The sequence below is a fragment of the Spermophilus citellus genome (assembly GCF_964194105.1).
Source record: "Spermophilus citellus genome assembly, chromosome: 15".
In the NCBI taxonomy this organism is placed as follows: domain Eukaryota; kingdom Metazoa; phylum Chordata; class Mammalia; order Rodentia; family Sciuridae; genus Spermophilus; species Spermophilus citellus.
The window spans coordinates 42,288,328-42,310,696 of NC_138195.1; the positions used below are offsets into that span (position 1 = coordinate 42,288,328).

The 22,369-nt window shown below is 35.5% G+C and overlaps 1 protein-coding gene across 2 annotated transcripts in view; it reads left to right on the forward strand.

Moving 5' to 3' along the window:
• Positions 1-22,369, forward strand: part of SIRT1 (sirtuin 1) — a 31,927-nt gene that overhangs the window by 1,035 nt on the left and 8,523 nt on the right. The window contains exons 2-6 of one of the 2 annotated variants that reach the window (XM_081267326.1): positions 1,502-1,618; positions 3,922-4,163; positions 7,763-7,915; positions 19,064-19,211; positions 22,197-22,276. In XM_081267326.1, coding sequence (XP_081123452.1) covers positions 1,502-1,618; positions 3,922-4,163; positions 7,763-7,915; positions 19,064-19,211; positions 22,197-22,276 — 740 coding nt within the window. Of the gene's footprint in view, positions 1-1,501; positions 1,619-3,921; positions 4,164-7,762; positions 7,916-18,446; positions 18,572-19,063; positions 19,212-22,196; positions 22,277-22,369 lie in introns of those variants that run through there. The other variant, XM_081267327.1, reaches the window with a different exon arrangement.

Here is a 22,369-nt window from a genome sequence, read left to right on the forward strand (position 1 = left end):
AAGAGCAAAGGTGTTTCTTAAAAAGCCTCTGATATTTAAGGAACATGCCTATTTTCAAAGTCATTACACTCTGTGATGCTGTTGACAGTGGGCACAGGAGAGTGATAGTACTTTTAGAATACTTTTATGAATATTATTTTTCTTCCAAACATTTCTTATAGTGGTTTTAGGTTTAGTGTAATACTTTTGTACATAGTAATTCCGAAACACAAATTGACATAATTTTGGTATTCTGAAGCCAGAGGTGGTGTATTGCATTATGTCATCCTTGAGGTGAGGGTTTCGTATTTGTGATCTCATGAGTTTCTCCCCTGGGTAGGTGTGGGTCTTTGTTTTATTTTGTGTCAGGTCCGTCTAGTAAGCCCATTTGGCCACATGTGAAAAAGAACCTGTGCATTAGGGACTGGTAAAACAGCCTTTGATTTCAAGAAACAACTGAATAGGGAAGAGTAATGCACAGTTAGCTTAGTATGTTTAGTGTTATATAAAAGTGCAAACTTCAGGGAGTGAGGGGGTTTGTCACTAGAGTGGCACTTTTGTGTAAATCTTTTTCTTTTAGATGTTTTTCCTAGATTTTATTTCTTAAAATACAACCCTGTGATTTCTATGACATTTGGGTAAATGTCTTTTTACAAATTTATTGAATTCCTTTGTGACTGATAAATTCAGTTTAACTAGATTGTTATTATTTTTATTATACTGTGGGAGATCTACCCAAGTAACTCCACCACTGAGCTACACCCCAACCTACTTTTTTCTATTTTGGTATTTAAAACATTTATTTTCTTTTATTTTCCTTTTTTGGCTCATCTTTTTATTGGTGCATTATAATTATAAAAATGGTGGGATACAATTTTACATGTTTGTACATGCACATGATATAACAATAGAATTTGGTCAGTACTGTCACCTAATATTTCTTGTTCTTTCTTTCTTTCTTTTTTTTTGTGGTGCTGGGGATTGAACCCAGGGCCTTGTGCATATGAGACAAGCACTCTAAACCCTCTTTCCTTTTTTTTTTTTTCTTTTTTGGTACCAGAGTTTGAACCCAGGGGTGCTTAACCACTGAGCCACATCCCACGTCTTCAGCCCTTTTTATTTTTTGTGACAGGGTCTAAGTTGCTTAGGGGCTGGCTAAGTTGCTGAGCCTGGTCTGGAACTTGTGATCCTTCTGCCTCAGCCTCCAGAGTCTGGGATTACAGGCATTTGCCACCACATCTGACTTTTTTTTTTTTTTTAAGTATACTTTGAAAAGTATACTTACTTAACTTCTAGATTTAGATGGGCTGAAACTTAGATTCTGAACAGAATCTCTAAGGATAAGAAAACTGCTCCTATAAATGGTGCAGGTTGACCCCACAGACGTTTTTAAATACATTCATTGTGAGTGTTAAATGTTTTATTCTATGAGAATGATTGCATCATAATCATTATGGGTCTTCATACATTTTAGATGCAGATTGTTTCAGCATCCTTAAATTACTTTTGATTTCTTTTGCAGATAATCTTCTGTTTAGTGATGAAATTATCACCAATGGTTTTCATTCCTGTGAAAGTGATGAGGATGATAGAGCTTCACACGCAAGCTCTAGTGATTGGACTCCAAGGCCACGGATAGGTATAGTAGAGCTGTGCAGCTTTGGAATATATTTTTCTTTCTGTATTTTCTTTTATACCAACTTTTAATTCTCTGCCTTTTAACTGGTGAGCTTTTTAGGTACGTGGTTATATGGCAAGTTTTTGTTTTGCTGTGCTAAGATCAAACCTGTGTATGGTTAGGCAAATGCTTTACCACAGACCTGTAAACCCCCAGTCCTCAGTTATTGTTTCTAAGCAGCTTACGCCAATGAAAGTTAACTTATGCTATTTCTCTAACAGCTAAGTCCTTCTTAAACCTACGTTCACTTGTATCTTCTTTGTGGAATGCTCTTCCTTTAGTTAGTTTCTTTCTTCCTCACTTTACATCTCCTTTTTACTTTTTCATAATATCACTTAACAGGGTGTTTTGTTTGTGGTACTGGGGATTGAACCCAGGGCCTTGTGCATGCAAGGCAAGCACTCTACCAACTGAGCTGTACTCCCAACCCACTTAACAAGTTCTAAACCTGGTGTTTTCAGTGATGCTTCTTGTGCTTGAATACAAGCTCCACAGAGGCAGAATATATATATATATATATATATATATATATAATATAACAGTGGAATGCATTACAATTCTTATTACACATATACACGTATAGAGCACGATTTTTCATATCTCTGGTTGTATACAAAGTATATTCACACCAATTCATGTCTTTATTCATGTACATTGGATAATAATGATCATCACATTTCACCATTATTTCTAACCCCATGCCCCCTCCCTTACCCTTCTCACCCCTCTGCCCTATCTAGAGTTTGTCTATTCCTCCCATGCTCCATCTCCCTATCCCACTATGAATCAGCCTCCTTATATCAAAGAAAACATTTCAGAATTTGTTTTTTTGGGATTAGCTTCACTTGGCATTATCTTCTCTTTAACTCCATCCATTTACCTGCAGATGCCATGGTTTTATTCTCTTTTATTGCTGAGTAAAATTTCATTGTGTATATATATGCCTCTTTTTTTAATCCCTTCATCTATTGAAGGGCATCTAGGTTGGCTCCACATTTTAGCTATTGTGAAATATGCTGCTATAAACATTGATGTGGCTTTGTCCCTATAGTATGCTCTTTTTAAGTTCTTTGGGTATAGACTGAGGAGAGGGGTCGGCTGGGTCAAATGGTGGTTCCACTCCCAGGCAGGGGTTTTTGAGTTTCTTTAACTACTGTTGTGTCAATGTAGGTACGATGCTTCATACATAGTTTGTGCTTAGTAAGTATTTACAAAATTAGAGAATGGGAAAGTTGTCTTTCCTTCTCCCACTGCCTCTTGTTGGGGATTAAACCCAGAGTTCTGCACATGCTAGGTAAATGTTCTACCACTGAGCTATGCCCCCAGCCCTGCAATATCAGATTTTTATACCAAAGATGTAATATAACCATCTTAAAAAGTGATTTTTAAAAAATTTTGGTACTCTAGCTTTTTCAGATGCCTTGACTAAACATAGTGATGACTAGTTAGTTCCTTTTTAATGTTGATATTGTTTATTTTCTCAAGCTAGGAATCTGATCTGAGCAACTTCAGGGTGAAAGAATAATTAATATTTAAAAAACATAAACATTGTATGAGTCATCTTGGGAGACTGGTAAAGATCAAATTGAAGGTTGATAATGGAAAAATTTTAAAAAATGTTATTTACATACAGATTTTTAAAAACGTTTTTATTTATTTTTAAATAAATACAAGTATTGTGTAGATGGACACAATACTTTTATTTATTTATTTTTATGTGGTCCTGAGGATTGAACCCAGTGCCTCATATGCTAGGCAGGTGTTCTAACACTGAGCTATAACTACAGCCTAGACTTTTTTTTTCTATGTCCCTGATAAATAACATGGACTTTTAGGATTGGTAGAGTCTTTTCTATAATGATTTATAGAACAACTTTGTAAATGGTTTTGTTATAAGTTATAGTGAATGATTTTAGATTTTAACCATAAAAACTTACAGTTAATTCATCTTAAAATTTTTTTGATGCTGGGGTTTGAACCTAGGGCCTGGTATATGCTAAACCATATGTTCTACCCCTGGAACCTCTCCGTCCCTCAGTTTGACTCTTGAAATACATATTTATAGGTTAAGAGGGCACTAACTCTTGATCTTCTAAATCTCGTTGGTATATAGCATTAAGGGTATCTTGAGAAGAAAATAAGTTGTATTTTCTTTCTTTGCAAAATAACCTTAGAGATTACTAATGCATTATTTCAGAAAATTGAGATTTTTTAAAAGTTTCTTGGAAGTAGATTTGACCTGAATCTTTTTCTTCTTAACATAGGTCCATATACTTTTGTTCAGCAACATCTCATGATTGGCACAGATCCTCGAACAATTCTTAAAGATTTACTACCGGAAACAATTCCTCCACCTGAATTGGATGATATGACACTGTGGCAGATTGTTATTAATATCCTTTCAGAACCACCAAAAAGGAAAAAAAGAAAAGATATTAATACAATTGAAGATGCTGTGAAATTACTGCAAGAGTGCAAAAAAATAATAGTTCTAACTGGAGCTGGGGTATGTAAGATGTATAAAACACCTATAAAAGGAAGAGGCGGTTTTATCTTATTCTTTTTCTAATTAAGGAACTTTTTTTCTGGTTTAGAAGAATTCATCCTTAATTAGAATGGATGTTTGGAAACTGCCAAAATCTGAGTGCAGTGCAGTTGCTAAATTGGTTCAGTTTTTGAGAAAAGACTCTCTGAAAAATCTCTCTAACAGCCTTTAAAAAATATTTGCTTCTATCTATGGCACAGTAGGTAATGGGAGTTAAGGCAAGATTTTTTTGGGGCCTATATTATACCACAGCTCTTCAGGGAGATGCAGGGAATTGTGATTCTGCTTTTGTTATGGTAAGTCAGGGTCTAGGTGGAGATGCTGTTTATTTGGTCAGTCTTCATGGAGAAATCAGAAATGTAATTGATATTCACAAATGAAAAACGTAGTGTTGGGAAGGTAACAGATTCCTGTCTTTTTGTCATTTGAAAATGATAGGATTATAGTGATTTTTTTTTTTGGTGGGGGGCAGGTCATTTTAAATTTTATTTACATTTATGTATATTTATTTATTTAACAGTATTGGGGTGTGACCAGGGCTTCACACATAAGTCATGTGCTCTACTATTGTAGGATTGTGGTAATTTGACATTTTTCATTTGACTTTACCTAAGACCGTTATGTATTATGTGTTGAATAGAGTACATTGTGTGTTAGCAACCAGAGCAACTGTAGGAGTAAAATTCAGTCCTGTTTTCTCTCTTTCTCTCTCTCTTTCTTTCTTTCTCTCTCTCTCTCTTCCCTCCCCTCCCCTCCCCTCCCCTCTCTCCCCTCTCCCCTCTCCTCCCCCCTCCCCTCCCTCTCCCCTCTCCCCTCTCCCCTCCCCTCCTCCTCTCCTCTCTCCCCTCTCCCCTCCCCTCCTCTCTCCCCTCTCCCCTCCCCTCCTCTCTCCTCTCTCCTCTCTCCCCTCCCCTCCTCTCCCCTCTCCCCTCTCCCCTCTCCCCTCTCCCCTCTCCCCTCTCCCCTCTCCCCTCTCCCCTCTCCCCTCTCCCCTCTCCCCTCTCCTCCTCTCTCCTCTCTCCTCCTCTCTCCTCTCTCCTCTCTCCTCCTCTCTCCTCTCCTCCTCTCTCCTCTCTCCTCTCTCCTCTCTCCTCTCCTCTCCTTTTTTTTTTTTGGTATTGGGGATTGAACCCAGGGCACTTAACCACTGGGCCACATCCCCAGCCCTTTTTTTAATATTTTAGAGACAGGATGTTGCTAGGTTGCTTAGGGCCTCACTAAGTTGCTGAGGCTGGTTTTGAACTCATGATCCTCCTGCCTCAGCCTCCCAAATTGCTGGGATTATAGGTGTGAGTTTTCTATCATTTTTAGTTGTGAACGATTGTTATTAAATAATATCAAGAATAGTTAACTTTTTTTTGGTATTAGGGATTGAACCCAGGGATGCTTTACCACTGAGCCACATCCCCAGCCTTGCCCCCCATTCCCTACCCTCACCTTTTTTTTTTTTTTTTTTTTTTTTTTTTTTTTTTTTTTGAGAAAGGGTTTTGCTAAGTTGCTTAGGGTTTTGCTAAGTTGCTTAGGGCCTTGCCAAGTTGCTGAGGTTAACTTTTTATTTGTGATCCTTCTGCCTCAGCCTCCTGAGCTGTTGGAATTACAGGCGAGTGCCACTGTGCCCCAGCTGGTTCTTGTTTAAGTTCTTGTTGCTGGGGATTGAGCCTTAAACATGGTAAGCATGTGCTCTGCCACTGAGCTACATTCAAGTCCCAGGATAGTTAGATTTTGTTCACAGATGTGATTTTTAAAAAATTTTTAATATTTATTTATTTATTTATAAAAATCTTTTTTATAGTTGTAGACGGACATCATGCCTTTATTTAATTTATTTTTTGAATGTGGTGCTGAGGATCGAACCCCGTGCCTCACACATGCTAGGCAAGTGTTCTGCCACTGAGCTATAGCCTCAGCCTGCTTTTTAATTTTTTTTTAATACATGGTTAATTCATTACCATATACATCTTTTTTTTTTTTTTTTTAAAGAGAGGAGAGAGAAAGAGAGAGAGAGAGAATTTTCAATATTTATTTTCTAGTTCTCGGCAGACACAACATCCTTGTTGGTATGTGGTGCTGAGGATCAAACCTGGGCCGCACGCATGCCAGGCGAGTGCGCTACCGCTTGAGCCACATCCCCAGCCCTTTTAATATTTATTTTTCAGTTATCGGCGGACACATCTTTGTTTGTATGTGGTGCTGAGGATGAAACCTGGGCCACACGCATGCCAGGCGAGCGCGCTACCGCTTGAGCCACATCCCCAGCCCCACAGATGTGATTTTGATAAGTTTGTTTTACTCTGAGGTCAAGGTGAAGTCAACTCCAGTAAAATTATAAAATAAAATAAAATTTTAGCATAGTGCTGCTGTGGCACATGCCTATAATTCCAATGACTTAAGAGGTTGAGGCAGGAGTATTACTAGTTCAAGGCTGGCCTAAAAAATTTAGCAAGACCTTTCTTAGAATAATTAATTTTAAAAAAAGGATTGGTGATGTAGCACAGTAGTAAAATTGCCAGTAGGTTCAATCCTCAGTACCAAATGTGTGTGTGTGTGTGTGTAAAAGTTTTGAATCCTCTGTTTGAAATGTCAGGGTTTATTTGTAGAATAAGCATAGTGTCTAAATCTATTTTTTAAAAATTAGGAGCGGGCTGTGGTTGTGGCTCAGTTGGAGAGCACTTGCCTCCCATGTGTGAGGCACTGGGTTCAATTCTCAGCACCACATATAAATAAATGAATAAAATAAAGGTCCATCAACAATTAAAAAATATTTTAAAAAATTAGGAGCTGAAATATAATGCGATGTAGTTTTTTATTTATTTTTTTGAGATGGGGTCTGTGTCGCCCAGGCTGGTCTAAAACTCCTGAGCTTAAGCTATCCTCAGCCTACTGCGTAGCTGGCACTATAAGGGTACACCACCATGCCCATCTTGAAACATAGTTTATTTTTTGTGGTATTGGGGATTGAACCCCAGGGATGTGTTAAAACCGAGTTATAACCCCAGTTCTTTATTTTTTTTTTTTTAATTTTTAGACTATCTTCCTAAATTTCTGAGGCTGGTCTCAAATTTGAAATCCTTTTGCCTGAGTCTCTGGGATCATGGCATCATGCGTGGTTGCAAAATAATTTTTAAAGAAAACGTAGGAATTTAGTATTCTTGAGGGTAGTAGGATATTGACCATATAAGAGCGATTTCTTGGGAAATAATTGTGGTAGCAATTCTTGCCTGCTTTCTAGTTAAATGATTGAATTGGTTTATTCCCTTTTCAATCAGATTGCAATTGCTTTAATTTGTTCATTAAATGCTTAAAGGTTTAAAATTATCCTGATTTAAAATTCCTTATTATCACCATTAAAAACAGAATATGTGGCAGTTTTAATTAGACTCATTTATTTGGGTGTTATTACTTTTATTTGAAATCAGGGTAAGGTGGTATTTCTGTTCTCCCCAAAATATTTCAAACCAAAACTTTATTTTTCAGCTCTCCTCTAAAATTATATGGTAAGAGAGCTACTAATTATAAAGGTAGAAGAGTTAATTGTACAAATTATGCCATGCATATTTCAGGTATCTGTTTCATGTGGAATACCTGACTTCAGGTCAAGAGATGGTATTTATGCTCGTCTTGCAGTAGACTTCCCTGATCTTCCAGATCCTCAAGCAATGTTTGATATTGAATATTTCAGAAAAGATCCAAGACCGTTCTTCAAGTTTGCAAAGGTACTACTAACTTTCTTATTGCTTATTTGGTGGCCTCTCATGAAAAAGTATTTTGTTCATGTGTAGGGTTTTTACGCTTTCTGAATGCATTGTCTGTTAAGCGATGCTATTACTATGGTGATGTAAGATTAGTCAGGAGTTTTCTTTATTTTAGTATTGAGTTTACTTTTCAGAAAAGACTATCTTATTTTTTAACTTTAAATATGTACTTTATTCACGGTCTGGGCTTCTCTTTGGGAGTTCATAGACCATATAGAAGTGATGTAACTATTTTGACATTCAATATTTCTTATTGAGTCATGAAGATTATAACATCTACTTTTGTGTGTGTGTCACTGGGGATAGAACCCAGGGCTTTGTGCATAATAGGCAAGCTCTCTACCACTGAACTACATCCCTAGCCCTTTTAATTTTTTATTTTGAGTTGGGGTCTGAGTTGCAGAGTCTAGCCTCCAACTTGCTATCCTTTTGCCTCAGCCTCCTGAATGGTGAGATTATAAGCATCTGCCACTGTGCTCAGCTTACTCTGGTATGTTTTGTAGTAGCCTAAAAAATCATTTGTAATTAAGGGTGGAGAAGATTCTGAGATTGCATTTTTGTCAATAAATTGGTCTCTAGAATCACTCTGTTCAGTACAGAAGCCACTACTACTGCATGTAGCTGTTGAGTAGTTGAAGCATGAAGTACTGAAGACATACTGGATTTTAGAGACCTTGGTTCAGAAAAATAAAATTTTTGTTAATTTCATTTATTAAATACTAACAGATATTGATTATATGGAATCAATAATGGATAAAGTAAAATATATTTAAAATTTTCACTTTAATGTGATTACTAGAAAATTTATATATCTCTTGTGTAGCTCTGCTATAAAGTTTAATCATTATACCATGCCTAAGAGATTTTAGACATTAGAAAACATGGGTTTTTTCTCCTGTAGTTTGGTCTTATGGATAAAGATGATTAAAGTTGGATGTACATTCAAAAGGGCCTTTTTGAAAGAGACTATTTTTCAGTGAATCCAGAAATTAAATAAGTAAACCTGAATTTTTAAGGGTGTATTCATATACTTTTAAACCATAATAAATATTTACATTACTATAAGAAAAATCCTTCTAATTCAAAACAATGGGTGTTAATTTAAATTGGTCCCTATCTTTAAAGAATAAAAGTTTGTTTTGTCCCAGTGTAGTACATCAAGTGTATATTAGAATACATTTATCATATTAAAAGTTCATATATATATATGATTTAAGCTGTATTTGAAAAATTTTCAGGCAGTCAAGAGTATTTGAATCCTTCAAACTTAATTTGAAACTTACCAAAATTTCAAACTTTTTTTTAAAAATATCTTTGTTTTATTTATTTATTTATTTTATGTGGTGCTGAGAATCGAACCCAGTGCCTCACGCATGTGAGGCAAGCGCTCAACCACTGAGCTACAACCCCAGCCCCCAAATTTCAAACTTTTTACTTCATGTATCAGTAATAATGGTGGTCATCTATATCTGACCTTTAGAGCAGACACTTGGTTGTTCATTACAAAATATTACAGATTAGTGAAGATGCACTGTTTTAATCTATTAGTGCTAGTGGACTACAGTATGGTTTTGAAGACCAAGGAAAGATCACTTAATTATAGATCTCTTGATTTGGACCTAGGATATTGGCATTATAGCAGCTCTAATTAGTAGACCTTTATACTTCTAGAAGGCCAGCAGGTAACTAGAAATTACTTTGATCTTAGATCTCATTATAAAAACTTAATTTACTACTGAATTTTCTATAATGGTCCCAAGATTTTTGCTGTTAAATTGGGGGGTGGGTATTTCTATATTTCCAAAATTAACTCTTGTTGGCTTTTTAAACTATCCCATGAAGATAAATTTCCTACTTTACTTATACAGTGCAGTTAGATATCTAAAATTAAGAGTTCAGTTATTTTCAAGAGCAGATTTTAAAAAAAATCTTTGTTTTTAATGTGGTGGTGAGGATTGATCCCAGTGCCTCACACACGCAAGGTAAGCACTTTACCACTGAGCTACAGCCTCAGCCCTTAAAAAGCAGATTTTTATGTGCTTTTTTCCAATGTGGTAAACTGACACTTAGGAAAATGTGGGAACCAAATTGGGTGCTATAGCTCATATTTCTAGAGGCTGAAGCAGGATTGCTTGAGCCCAGGAGTTCTAGATCAGCCTGGTCAACATAGTAAGACCTTATCTTAAGTTTAAATTAACTTTAACATATGAAAAGCTGTAGAAATAATTACCCTGATAAAGACAATCCTAAAACTTAAAATTTTAATAGAAATCTAGAGAAAGCATAAAGGAAAATAGAAATAAAAGTTACAACAGAAAAGGCACACTAGTTAGTGCTTGCTTCTCTTGTAGCACATATACTAAAATTGGAATGTTACAGAGAAGATTATCATGGCCCCTGAGCAAGGAAGACATGCAAATTCATGAAGCCTTCCACACATATGTATATTTCTCGATACTTCTCTAACATGCTAAAAAATAGTTACAGGGAAATAACTTGAGATGATGGCTAGCTTTGTTTAATGCCTTAAGAAATTTTCATGAACAATCTAAGTGTAATTGTTAGGAACACATGTATTTACTTCATGCAAGTCGAGTAAAAGTTCTATGAATGGGGGAAAAAACCCACTAAATGTGTTAAAGTAGTTCTTAAGCACTATTGCCTTACAGATTTTATATTACTTGGGAGGAGAAAAGGTCAACATTTTTCATTTGTCTTTAAAATTATTTCTAATACCATTTACATAAAAATTTGCTTGATTGCTTTTTTGTTTTCATTTATGTTAAGAGCTAATTAAACTAATCTTTAATTATTATTCATATATAATTCTTTGTACTTTAATTCTCACATTAGGAAGAAAGCATCTGCTTACTGCAGTAGTACTTAATAATATAGGTAGGAGAGACAATATGAGTTAATTTGGGTCTAAAAATAACTAGGAAAAGGATTAGGAGAAACAACAAGGAATGCAGGACAGTACCCAGATAATGGAGAATATGCAAATAAAGATTCCTAAACCTTCCAAGAACAAAGAACAACCACTTTTGTGTATGTGTATAGAATTCAGGGCCTTTCTTATGCTAGGCAAGTACTCTACCACTGAGCTGTAGCTCAGCCTAACTTCAGCTTTTCTGCTGGTCACTATAACTAGATGGAAAGTTCATAAAATGGCTTGTGAGTTTTGCTAGTTATGAGTGAAAATGAATTTAGTATGAAGCCATGAAAAAAGGAAATACTGGTGAAATTTGGATATTTTGGAAGAAAGATAATTTCTACACCAAATTAAGCCATTGGTTGTATGTGATTATTGAGAAGAAATTTAGATTTCACTGATATTGGGAATGTAAAGAAGAGGTATATTGAAAAGGTTACTGGTCCATTAAGAGCGGGTTTTTTTTTGTTGTTGTTTCTTTTCGGTTCTGGAAATTGAACCCAGGACCTCTTGTGCATGCCATGTGCTTGCTCTGCCAACTCAGCACTATTAACATTGGACTGGATAATTCTTTGCTATGGAAGCTTTACTGGGTCTCAAAGTGTTTAGCAGCATTGCTGGCTTCCACCCACTAAATGCTGCAAACACCTCTGCTACCAGACTTGACATTTAAAAATGTATGGTAGAAAGGGTCAGTGTCCCCTGCAAAATTGCTGCCATTTAGCATCAGCATATTATAGTATGTTTCCATGTGGTACCATTTTGAATTCTTTTGTACAAGAATAGTTAAGGCTAGTTTTAAAGTGATAGTTATATTCTGAACCATGGTCTTATTCTTCTGCTTAATAAGAACTTAGTGTTTTTAAGTCATGCTGGGAATTTAACTGAGGGGCACTTTATAGCTGAGCTAGATCTCCAGTCTTTTTCTTTTTTTTTTTACTTTTCCCTTTTTTTATTTTGAGACAGTGCCTAAGTTCTGAGGCTGGCCTTGAACTTGTGCTCCTCCTTTCTCAACCTCCCAGGTTGCTGAGATTACAGTTATGTACCACCACACCTGACTAAGAACTTAAATTGATGAGTTGTGGTTATAGTTATAAATATTCAGTGATTGTTCTTTCCTTGAAGTGATTGAAGTTCAGGAAAAGCTAGAGGAAGAAATATGATCTAAATTTTTATGAACCTCATTCCAAAAATCTATTATTTTATATTTGATAAGATGCAAACTTATCAGATCATGTAGTTATAAAGATAAAGGAGTTTTAATATTTTTTTTCTTGGTGGCCCTAGGGACCAAAGCTCTTATGCTTGCTGGACAAACGCTTAACCACTGAAGTATACCCCAGCCCCAAATTGAGTTTTAAAACAAGCTCATTACCTAAAAAGTCAAAGAATGCAAGCAAAAGAAAAATGTAGTCGCTGTAGTTTCATTCATCTGAAGATAATGTTAATACCCATGTACATGTTACATGTATATATAAGTGTCATTGTAGTACTTAGAGTTGTATATTATATTACACCTTTATAATAAAAGCGGTTCTCTGAACTGCTCTGGATTTCCTACAAACTCTTCTGTCAGACACTGGAATACTTTTATTTTTTCCTTTTTGGTATTAGGGATTAAACCCAGTACCAAACTTTACCACTCAGCTACATCCCCAAGTCCTTTTTATTTTTTTGAGACAGAGTCTTACTAAGTGGCCCAGTCTTGCCTCGATCTTCCCAGTCTTCCTGCCTGAGCCAATTGAGTAACTGGAATTATAGGTGTGTACTACCATGCCCAGCGTAAATACTTTTTAATGTTATATAACGATGATCAGTAGGTATACTATAATTCTGAAAGTGCATATTTAGGACATCCAAATAGTGTTGCTACAGTTATCCTTTTTGGTATATTGCCATTGTTCTTAAGATAAATTCCTGAGAGAGAAATTGCAAGTTCATTTTTTTCCTTAGCTTTAGATACATTTCTACCAGAAAAGGTTAAAATAAAATACACTTTCTTTTCTTTTTTTTAAAAAAAATATTTATTTATTTATTTTTTAGTTTTCGGCAGACACAACATCTTTGTTTGTATGTGGTGCTGAGGATCGAACCCAGGCCGCAGGCGTGCCAGGCGAGCACGCTACCGCTTGAGCCACATCCCCAGCCCTAAAATACACTTTCATCACACATATGTGAGAAGGTTGACTTAGCATGTCCCTATTACATCCCCTGACCCCCTCAAAAAAAAACCCCACAATACATTATAAGTATTAACTTTTTTTTTCTTTTGGTCATTCTAGGGATGGAATCCAGCGCCTTGTCTGTGGTAGGCAAGTGCTATACCACTGAGCAACACTGCCAGTCTAATGTGTTATTATTTATTTTTTCAGTTCTGGGAGATTGAACTCTGCAGTGCTCTACCACAGAGCTATATCCCAGTCGTTTTTATTTTTATTTTGAGATAGGCTCTTGCTAAGTTGACCGTGGCTGGCCTCAAACTTGTGATCTGCCTCCCCGAGTAGCTGGAATTAGAGGAGTGTGCCACCATGCTAAGCTTCTTGCTTAGTATTCTTGGAAATAAATGGTACTTAACAGATACATCTCATGGGGGAGGTGGGTGGGGGCTGTATAGTAGTTTGTCTTGAAGTTGTACATAATGTAATTAATCTCCTAACAATGGGTATTAGAGATTTTTTTTTTTTTAATCTAGGGTTGTTTAGCAGGTTTGAAATTATAAATGTATGATAGGTAACAAATTAGCATGTTAATGTTCTTGTCTTTTGTTTTATCTTTTTTTTAAATATTTTTTTAGTGGTTGATGTACCTTTATTTATTTATTTACTCACTTATTTATATGAGAATCGAACCAAGTGCCTCACACGTGCTAGGCAAGCACTCTACCACTAAGCTACAACCCCAGCCCCTGTTGTTTTATCTTTATTATTTACTTATTGGCCCTAGATTTTTACCTAGAACTTCATGCATTCTTCTCCCCCCCTCCCCAGCTATACCACTAGCCCTTAGTATTCTGTTTTAATTAGTGTGGATGACTACTTTTACTTCTGGTCCTGTGTGTATCTTCTAATTATTTTTTTGTTCTTAGCCATTTTTCCCCCCATTTCAAGGGCTTTTCTTTTTTTGGTGGGAGCTGGGGATTCTACCCAGGGACTTACTTGTGCATTCTAGGCAAGCACTCTACCAACTGAGCTATGTCCCCAGCCCAAGGGGCTTTTCTTTTCATACTGTTTTTAGGGAATATGTTTTTTTTTAAGAGTGTTTTTATGTTCGGGTTAGTGGAATTCCAACCTGTAGTAATCCTATGAAATTGAGCAAAATAAGGTGGACTTACCAAACTAGTCTTGCTCAATTAGACTAGTTTGTAACCTAAGAAAAATGGTGCTTAATCCAAAAGAAAAATAGAAAATTTGAGGCTGAAGCATAAAATTGGAAAGGCAGTTAAGAACAGGACTTTTGTATTGAAACTAGGTGTAAATGCTAACTCTGCTACTTATGGTTCCTGTTACCAAATTGATAAATTATTTCTTTGTTTTGTTTTTGTTTTCATTTGTAAAATGGGAATATATGGGCTGGGGCTGTAGGTCAATGGTAGAACACTTGCCTATCTAATGTGTGAGGCACTGGCTTGGTTCCTCAGCACCACATAAAAGTAAATAAATAAAATAGAGACATTGTGTCCATCTACAACTAAAAAAAAAAAAAAAAAAGAATATATGTCTAGAACAGGGTCAGCAAACTTTCCACAAAGGGTCAGATAGTAAATATGTGCCCTACTTTATGGGTCACATAGGGTCTCTGACATATTTTTCTTTAACCTTTTAAAGTATAAAAACCCAGTCCTGAATTTTGTGTGTGGACTTATAATAAATACAAAATATAAGGGCTTATTATACCTAAGTATATACTAAAATTTCATTAAATAATAGCTAATAGTTTCATTAATTGGAATTCCTTTGTGTTAGGTTAGGACAGAAGTTACCCTACTTTTTATGTCAGCTTTTTAAAATTATAATGTATGATCAGATCAGATTTCACCCACTGCTTATTAAAGTGATATATTATTATTCATGTAAATGGGCAAATAAAAATTGTATTTATAGTGTACAACATGTTTTGATATATTTTTTCCTTATGGAATGGCTAAATCAAACTAACATTCACATTCTTATTTTTGGATAAGAACATTCACAATCTACGCTCAGCAGTTTTCAAGTATATAATACACTTGTTACTAATTATAGTCTCCATGTTGTACAATAGATATTGGTGAACTCATTCTCCCTTTCTGAGATTTTGTGTCCATGGACCAATATCTTCCCCCTACTGCCTCCCCAGCTAATGATGAGGTTTTAAATTGCTGGGAAAAAAGTCAAAAGAATATTTCATGGAGTTTGAACTTCCATGAAATTCTGATGTCATTGTACATGAAGTTTTATTGGAACACAACCATTCTCATATATTATCTATAGCTACTTTTGCATTATAAAGGAGAGCTTATGTAGTGACAGAGACCATATACACATAAACAATATGGTCTAATACCTAAAATATTTACTGTCTGTGGTCCTGTGTACACATGTATGCTCAACAAAGATTCCTAAAGGAACCAAACTTGGTACCATGGATTGAACCCAGAGGCACTTAGCCACTTAGTTACATCCTTAGCCCATTTTTTCTATTTTATTTAGAGACACTGTCTTGCTGAGTTACTGTGTTAAGTTGCTGAGACTTTTTTTTTTTTAAATGGTACAGTGTTCATTTTCTGTATTCTAGTTAGTTATACGTGATAGTAGGATGCTTTGACGCATCTCTCATAAATGGAGTATAACTTCTCATTCTTGTGCGTGATGTAGTTATACAGATTGTGTAATCATATGCACATAGGGTAATTATGTCTGATGCATTCTATCATTCCTATCCCCATATGCCCTCCTTTCTGTTCACTCCCTTCTATCTGATCTATTCCCTAGTGCCCCTCTCCCCTGACTGTAAATTAGCATCTGCACATCAGAGAAAACATCTTTGGTATTGGCTTATTTCATTTAGCCTCATATTCTCCAGCTCCATCCATTACTGGCAAATGCCGAGGCTGGTTTTGAACTTGTGATCCTTCTGCTTCAGCCTGAGTTGTTGGGATTACCGTGGGATTACCGTGAGCCAGTGTACTGGCACAGCAGTTGAATTTGTCAGGTTAGGGTTAGGGTATTAAGTACTGATTAAGATACTAAGTAGTGGGGTTGGGGCTGTGGCTCAGCAGTATAGCCCTTGCCTAGCATGTGTGAGGCACTGGGTTCGATCCTCAGCATCACATAAAAATAAATATTAAAAAAATAATCAATAAAGGTATTGTGTCCATCTACAACTGAAAATATTAAAAAAAAAAAAGATTGAGTAGTCTATTTGGGTGATTTTACAGAATGAGTGAAATAAGATAATGAGTATTCTTAACTGGAGAATTTTTTGGCTAGTTTGTCTAGTTCTTTTTGGCTAGCATTATAATGGGTTAGAGCCTGTAACGAATGGTAAGGAAGGAAGTAGATGATGGTGTTACTACTTTAATCTTTTTTACTTTTTTTTCAACAGTGTGCCTTCCTCTGATTTATAAACTCTTAAGACTTCAAAGAGTCTTTTTAGTTTTTAGGGGCCGTGATTACAGTTGTGTTTTTAGGGTCTTTTATTTGTATTGTTAGAAACCTGAGGTTAAAAGCAGAGCGGCATCACTGGAGGAAAGCCATTATTTTCCCAGGAAAACGCTGCAATTCCATAGGTAGTTCTGAGCTTTAGCTTTGACCACATTGGTTGGTGGCTAATCCTGGGTTATTTGTGTCTTTTCATAAAAAGGCTCCCTTTTTTATCTTAAACCTTTGATCTCCTCAAGAGTGGCCCAACCCTCATGACTGGTTCCTTAAAAGGACTTGCTTAGAACAAGGCTGGCTATCATGTAATACTTCTAATGTGAAAGAGTTAATCCGTATCCTATCTAAAAATTATAGACCATTTAGTTTTCAGCAAACTTCTCAAATTAAGAGTCTTATCTTAGAACTGGCTCCTGTTAAAATAGTCCTGAATAATTTGATTATATTTTTTATAGTTGAATACTATATTTAAATTGATATGGTCCTCTTCATATTAGAAAGAAAATAAAGCTAAGACTCATCATTTAGGTTTTCACATGTAAAATGTAGGATTATAAAATAAAAGTTTTTCATAAATTATCCTTAGTAATAGGAATCGATTCATAACTTAAAGGGCTAAAAACTATCTTGAACAGGTTGGACAAGAAGGGGAAAATAGTATATATGTGAAACCTAGCATTCCACACATATTGCATTCCTTACTCTCACCTTTGAAAGAGGTTAAGACATGTAGTTAATTCAAGGAGGATAGATACAATCTTAGAATCTTAGAAGAACTCCTGTCTTCTGACTGTGCCCTGGAGTTAGTCGTCCTTCCTGTTCTGTGTTTGGCATGCTTTTATCAATCTGCCTACTGCTTTATAGAGATTCTATTTTATCTGTTCTTAGCCTTTTTCAATATTGGTCAAAATATGCTAAAAGATCTTCCCAGAAGGTACTTTAGTGTTACAATATTTAATTTTCTGAGTGTAAAGGCAATAAAACAAAGTATCCTGTGTAGGAGATGATGGTATAGCATAACTCATTAGTATTCCAGAACATCCAGAACATGGATGAGTTGTGCTATACCATTATATTTAGTCTTCTATTAATAAACTCTTCTTTTGCTGCTTCTACTTATATGCATTTTCTGTTTTTTTTAAATTGCAGTTATTCATTTCTTTCTTTGCAAATAGTTATTCTTGAATTTTTTTTGAAACGTTTGAAAGGCAAAAATTTTGGATTTTTGTATAATAGATTTTTAGCAGCATATGGACATATACATATACTTACCATCATGGGAAAAGTGTATTAAGTTTTATCTAGAAGGTATTCTTTTGTTGAATGGCAAAGTGTTTTTAAAATTTGAGATGTGAAATAGGTAAAAAATAGTTATCTGTAATCTCATGATTAAACGTTTTTGGTATAATGTCAGAAGTGAAAATTACCCCAACTTGTTTGTATTCTTCCTGGCTTGTTCTTATGGACCTATCTGTATATACATAAATTTCCATTTTTGTTCAGTTAACAACAAAACAAAACTATACACACTGGTGACTTTTTTTTTTTTCCCCTACATGTTATGGGCCATTTTCCAGGTCAGTGCATCTAGGTTTCCCTCGTTTTTTATGGCTGCATATTCCACTGTTATGGATGTGCTATATTTACACAACCAGTTCCCTATTGATGGATGTATGGTTGTGTCTAGTTTTTTTTTTTTTTTGGCTAGCATTATAATGGGTTAGAGCCTGTAATGAATGGTAAGGAAGTAAGTAGATGATAGTGCTACTACTTTAAAGAAAAAGTAGAGAAGAAACTTCCTTTGCCATAGTCACTTACTAAATGAAATTGAATAAAAACACTGTCAAAAGTTGGGAGGACCAAAATTGATACTTTTTCTCTGATCTTTTTGCCATGTGTATATCTGAATTCTTTGTTTTTAAAGAAGAAACAGCATTGAAGCATTATTTGGGGGGAAAAACACACACACAAAATCCAGCAACTCAGCATTCATGAGCAACTCTATACTATACCAGTATGTGCCTGTGCAGTGGAAGGAAAACAATTTTGGTAAGGAATTAAAACTTTAGCTTTAAACTTCCAACAGGTTGATATTTATAATGAATGATGAATCAAAAAAATTTTTTTTAAATATTCGTATGTTGACAGCCCTCTTTTTAGTTTTTTAAAAAGTCACCGTACTTTTGATATCTGTAATTTCAGTGTAAACTTTTCCCCTTTTTCCTTAAACAAAAATCTGAATTTGCAGCCAGCAAAAATTTGATATCCTAAGGAGTCATTTATTAGTGATGTTTATGGGTCAACCTGATCATTTCTTCAAGGGGCCAAGTTCACTAATTGCTGAGTTTTATACATATTACAGAAAAAATCCTTTTTCTAGGTGTGTGTTGCATCCATCAAGATGCTTTAAAATGTTCATGTATTTTGTTTTAAAATTATATATGGGGAATTATCAATGGTAGTTTCTTGTTAAACCTAAGCAGGATGCCTGTTATAGTTATTTTATTAACATTAGCTTTTTCTACCTTTTGCATTATGTAGGAAATATATCCTGGACAGTTCCAACCATCTCTATGTCACAAATTCATAGCCTTGTCAGATAAGGAAGGAAAACTACTTCGCAACTATACTCAGAATATAGATACCTTGGAACAGGTTGCAGGAATCCAAAGGATAATTCAATGTCATGGTTAGTAAACTTCAAAATGGGTTTTGGTAATTTATTTAGTTTCTTAGGAAAAAACAGCATTAGAAAGCAAGCTGCCCTCCAGTAATGAGAGTTTAAACATCATTAACATGTTATCTGATTAGTTGAAGATAATCTAAGAAAAATAGAATGCAAAATAATGAAATCAGAAGTATAATACCACTGGCCAGAGCAATTAGACAGACGAAAGAAATTAAAGGCATAAAAATTGGAAAAGAAGAACTTAAATTATCACTATTTGCAGATGACATGATTCTATACCTAGAAGACCCAAAAGGGTCTACAAAGAAACTACTAGAACTAATAAATGAATTCAGCAAAGTGGCAGGATATAAAATCAACATGCATAAATCAAAGGCATTTCTGTATATCAGCAACAAAACTTCTGAAATGGAAATGAGGAAAAACACTCCATTCACAATATCCTCAAAAAAAATAAGATACTTGGGAATCAACCTAACAAAAGAGGTGAAAGATTTATACAATGAAAACTACAGAACCCTAAAGAGAGAAGTAGAAGATCTTAGAAGATGGAAAAATATACCCTGTTCATGGATAGGCAGAACTAACATCATCAAAATGGCGATATTACCAAAAGTTCTCTATAGATTTAATGCAATGCCAATCAAAATCCCAACGGCATTTCTTGTAGAAATAGATAAAGCAATCATGAAATTCATATGGAAAAATAAAAGACCCAGAATAGCAAAAGCAATTCTAAGCAGAAAGAGTGAATCAGGCGGTATAGCGATACCAGATTTCAAACTATATTACAGAGCAATAGTGACAAAAACAGCATGGTACTGGTACCAAAACAGGCGGGTGGACCAATGGTATAAAATAGAGGACACAGAGACTAACCCACAAAGTTACAACTATCTTATATTTGATAAAGGGGCTATAAGCATGCAATGGAGGAAGGATAGCATCTTCAACAAATGGTGTTGGGAAAACTGGAAATCCACATGCAACAAAATGAAACTGAATCCCTTTCTCTCGCCATGCACAAAAGTTAACTCAAAATGGATCAAGGAGCTTGATATCAAATCAGAAACTCTGCGTCTGATAGAAGATAAAGTTGGCTCCGATCTACAGATTGTGGGGTCGGGCTCCAAATTCCTTAATAGGACACCCATAGCACAAGAGTTAACAACTAGAATCAACAAATGGGACTTAATTAAACTTAAAAGTTTTTTTTCAGCAAAAGAAACAATAAGAGAGGTAAATAGGGAGCCTACATCCTGGGAACTAATTTTTACGCCTCACACTTCAGATAGAGCCCTAATATCCAGAGTATACAAAGAACTCAAAAAATTAGACAATAAGATAACAAATAACCCAATCAACAAATGGGCCAAGGACCTGAACAGACACTTCTCAGAGGAGGATATACAATCAATCAACAAGTACATGAAAAAATGCTCTCCATCTCTAGCAGTCAGAGAAATGCAAATCAAAACCACCCTAAGATACCATCTCACTCCAGTAAGATTGGCAGCCACTATGAATTCAAACAACAACAAGTGCTGGCGAGGATGTGGAGAAAAGGGTACACTTGTACATTGCTGGTGGGACTGCAAATTGGTGCGGCCAATTTGGAAAGCAGTTTGGAGATTCCTGGGAAAGCTGGGAATGGAACCACCATTTGACCCTGCTATTGCCCTTCTCGGACTATTCCCTGAAGACCTTAAAAGAGCATGCTACAGGGACACTGCCACATCGATGTTCATAGCAGCACAATTCACAATAGCTAGACTGTGGAACCAACCCAGATGCCCTTCAATAGATGAATGGATAAAAAAAATGTGGCATCTATACACAATGGAGTACTATGCAGCAATAAAAAATGACAAAATCATAGAATTTTCAGGGAAATGGATGGCATTAGAGCAGATTATGCTTAGTGAAGCTAGCCAAACCCTAAAAAACAGATACCAAATGTCTTCTTTGATATAATGAGAGCAAGTATGAACAGAGCAGGGAGGAAGAGTAGGAAGAAAAGAGTAACATTAAACAGAGACTTGAGATGGGAGGGAAAGGGAGAGAAAAAGGAAATTGCATGGAAATGAAGGGAGACACTCATTGCTAAACAAAATTACATATAAGAGGTTGTGAGGGGAATGGGAAAATAAACAAAGAGAGAAATGAATTACAGTAGATGGGGTAGAGAGAGAAGATGGGAGGGGAGGGGAGGGGGGATAGTAGGGGATAGGAAAGGTAGCAGAATACAACAATTACTATTAGTGCATTATGTAAAATTGTGGATGTGTAACTGACGTGATTCTGCAATCTGCATTTGGGGTAAAATTGGGAGTTCATAACCCATGTCAATCTAATGTATGAAATATAATATGTCAAGAGCTTTGTAATGTTGTGAACAACCAATAAAAAAAATGTAAAAAAAAAAAAAAAAGAAGTATAATACCAAATAGTAATACTTTTTTTTTTTTTTTTGGTACTGGGAATTGAACCCAGAGGTGCTTTACCACTGAGCTGCATCCTTAGCCCTTTTTTAAAAATTTATTTTGAGACTGGGCCTTGCTAAGTTGCTGAGACTGGCCTTGAAGTTTTGATTCTCACATCTCAACCTCCCAAGTCACTGGGATTATAGGCGTGTGCCACTGTGCCCAACCAATATTAATATACTTTTCATTTTAGAAGATATTGCAGTAACATGAGATTGTTTCTGTAAAGTTTCTAAAACACATCTGTTGAACTAAGATATTAAAATTGGAACCTTAATATCCTGAAGAGTTTTAGCACTGGTGGAGTTAGTTTTAGAAGACACAATTACACCTGTTTCACAGCTGAGGATTGAATTGTCTCCGTGTATTACATGTATTTTTTTCATTTTCTCTAAATTTCCATGTGGAATCTCTTAAAATTGTTGTAACTTTTATAGTGTTAAACTTTATGTTTAAGAAACATACTACTTTAATAAACCATATACATGTTGGTTGCTTCTAGGTTCCTTTGCAACAGCATCTTGCCTGATTTGTAAATATAAAGTTGACTGTGAAGCTGTACGAGGAGATATTTTTAATCAGGTAATTAATCACCCACATTTTAGGAATGTGCTCATCTCTGATCTGTTCTTCCTTAGCCACCAGTACCCTCCACTACTGCAAAATATTTATGAG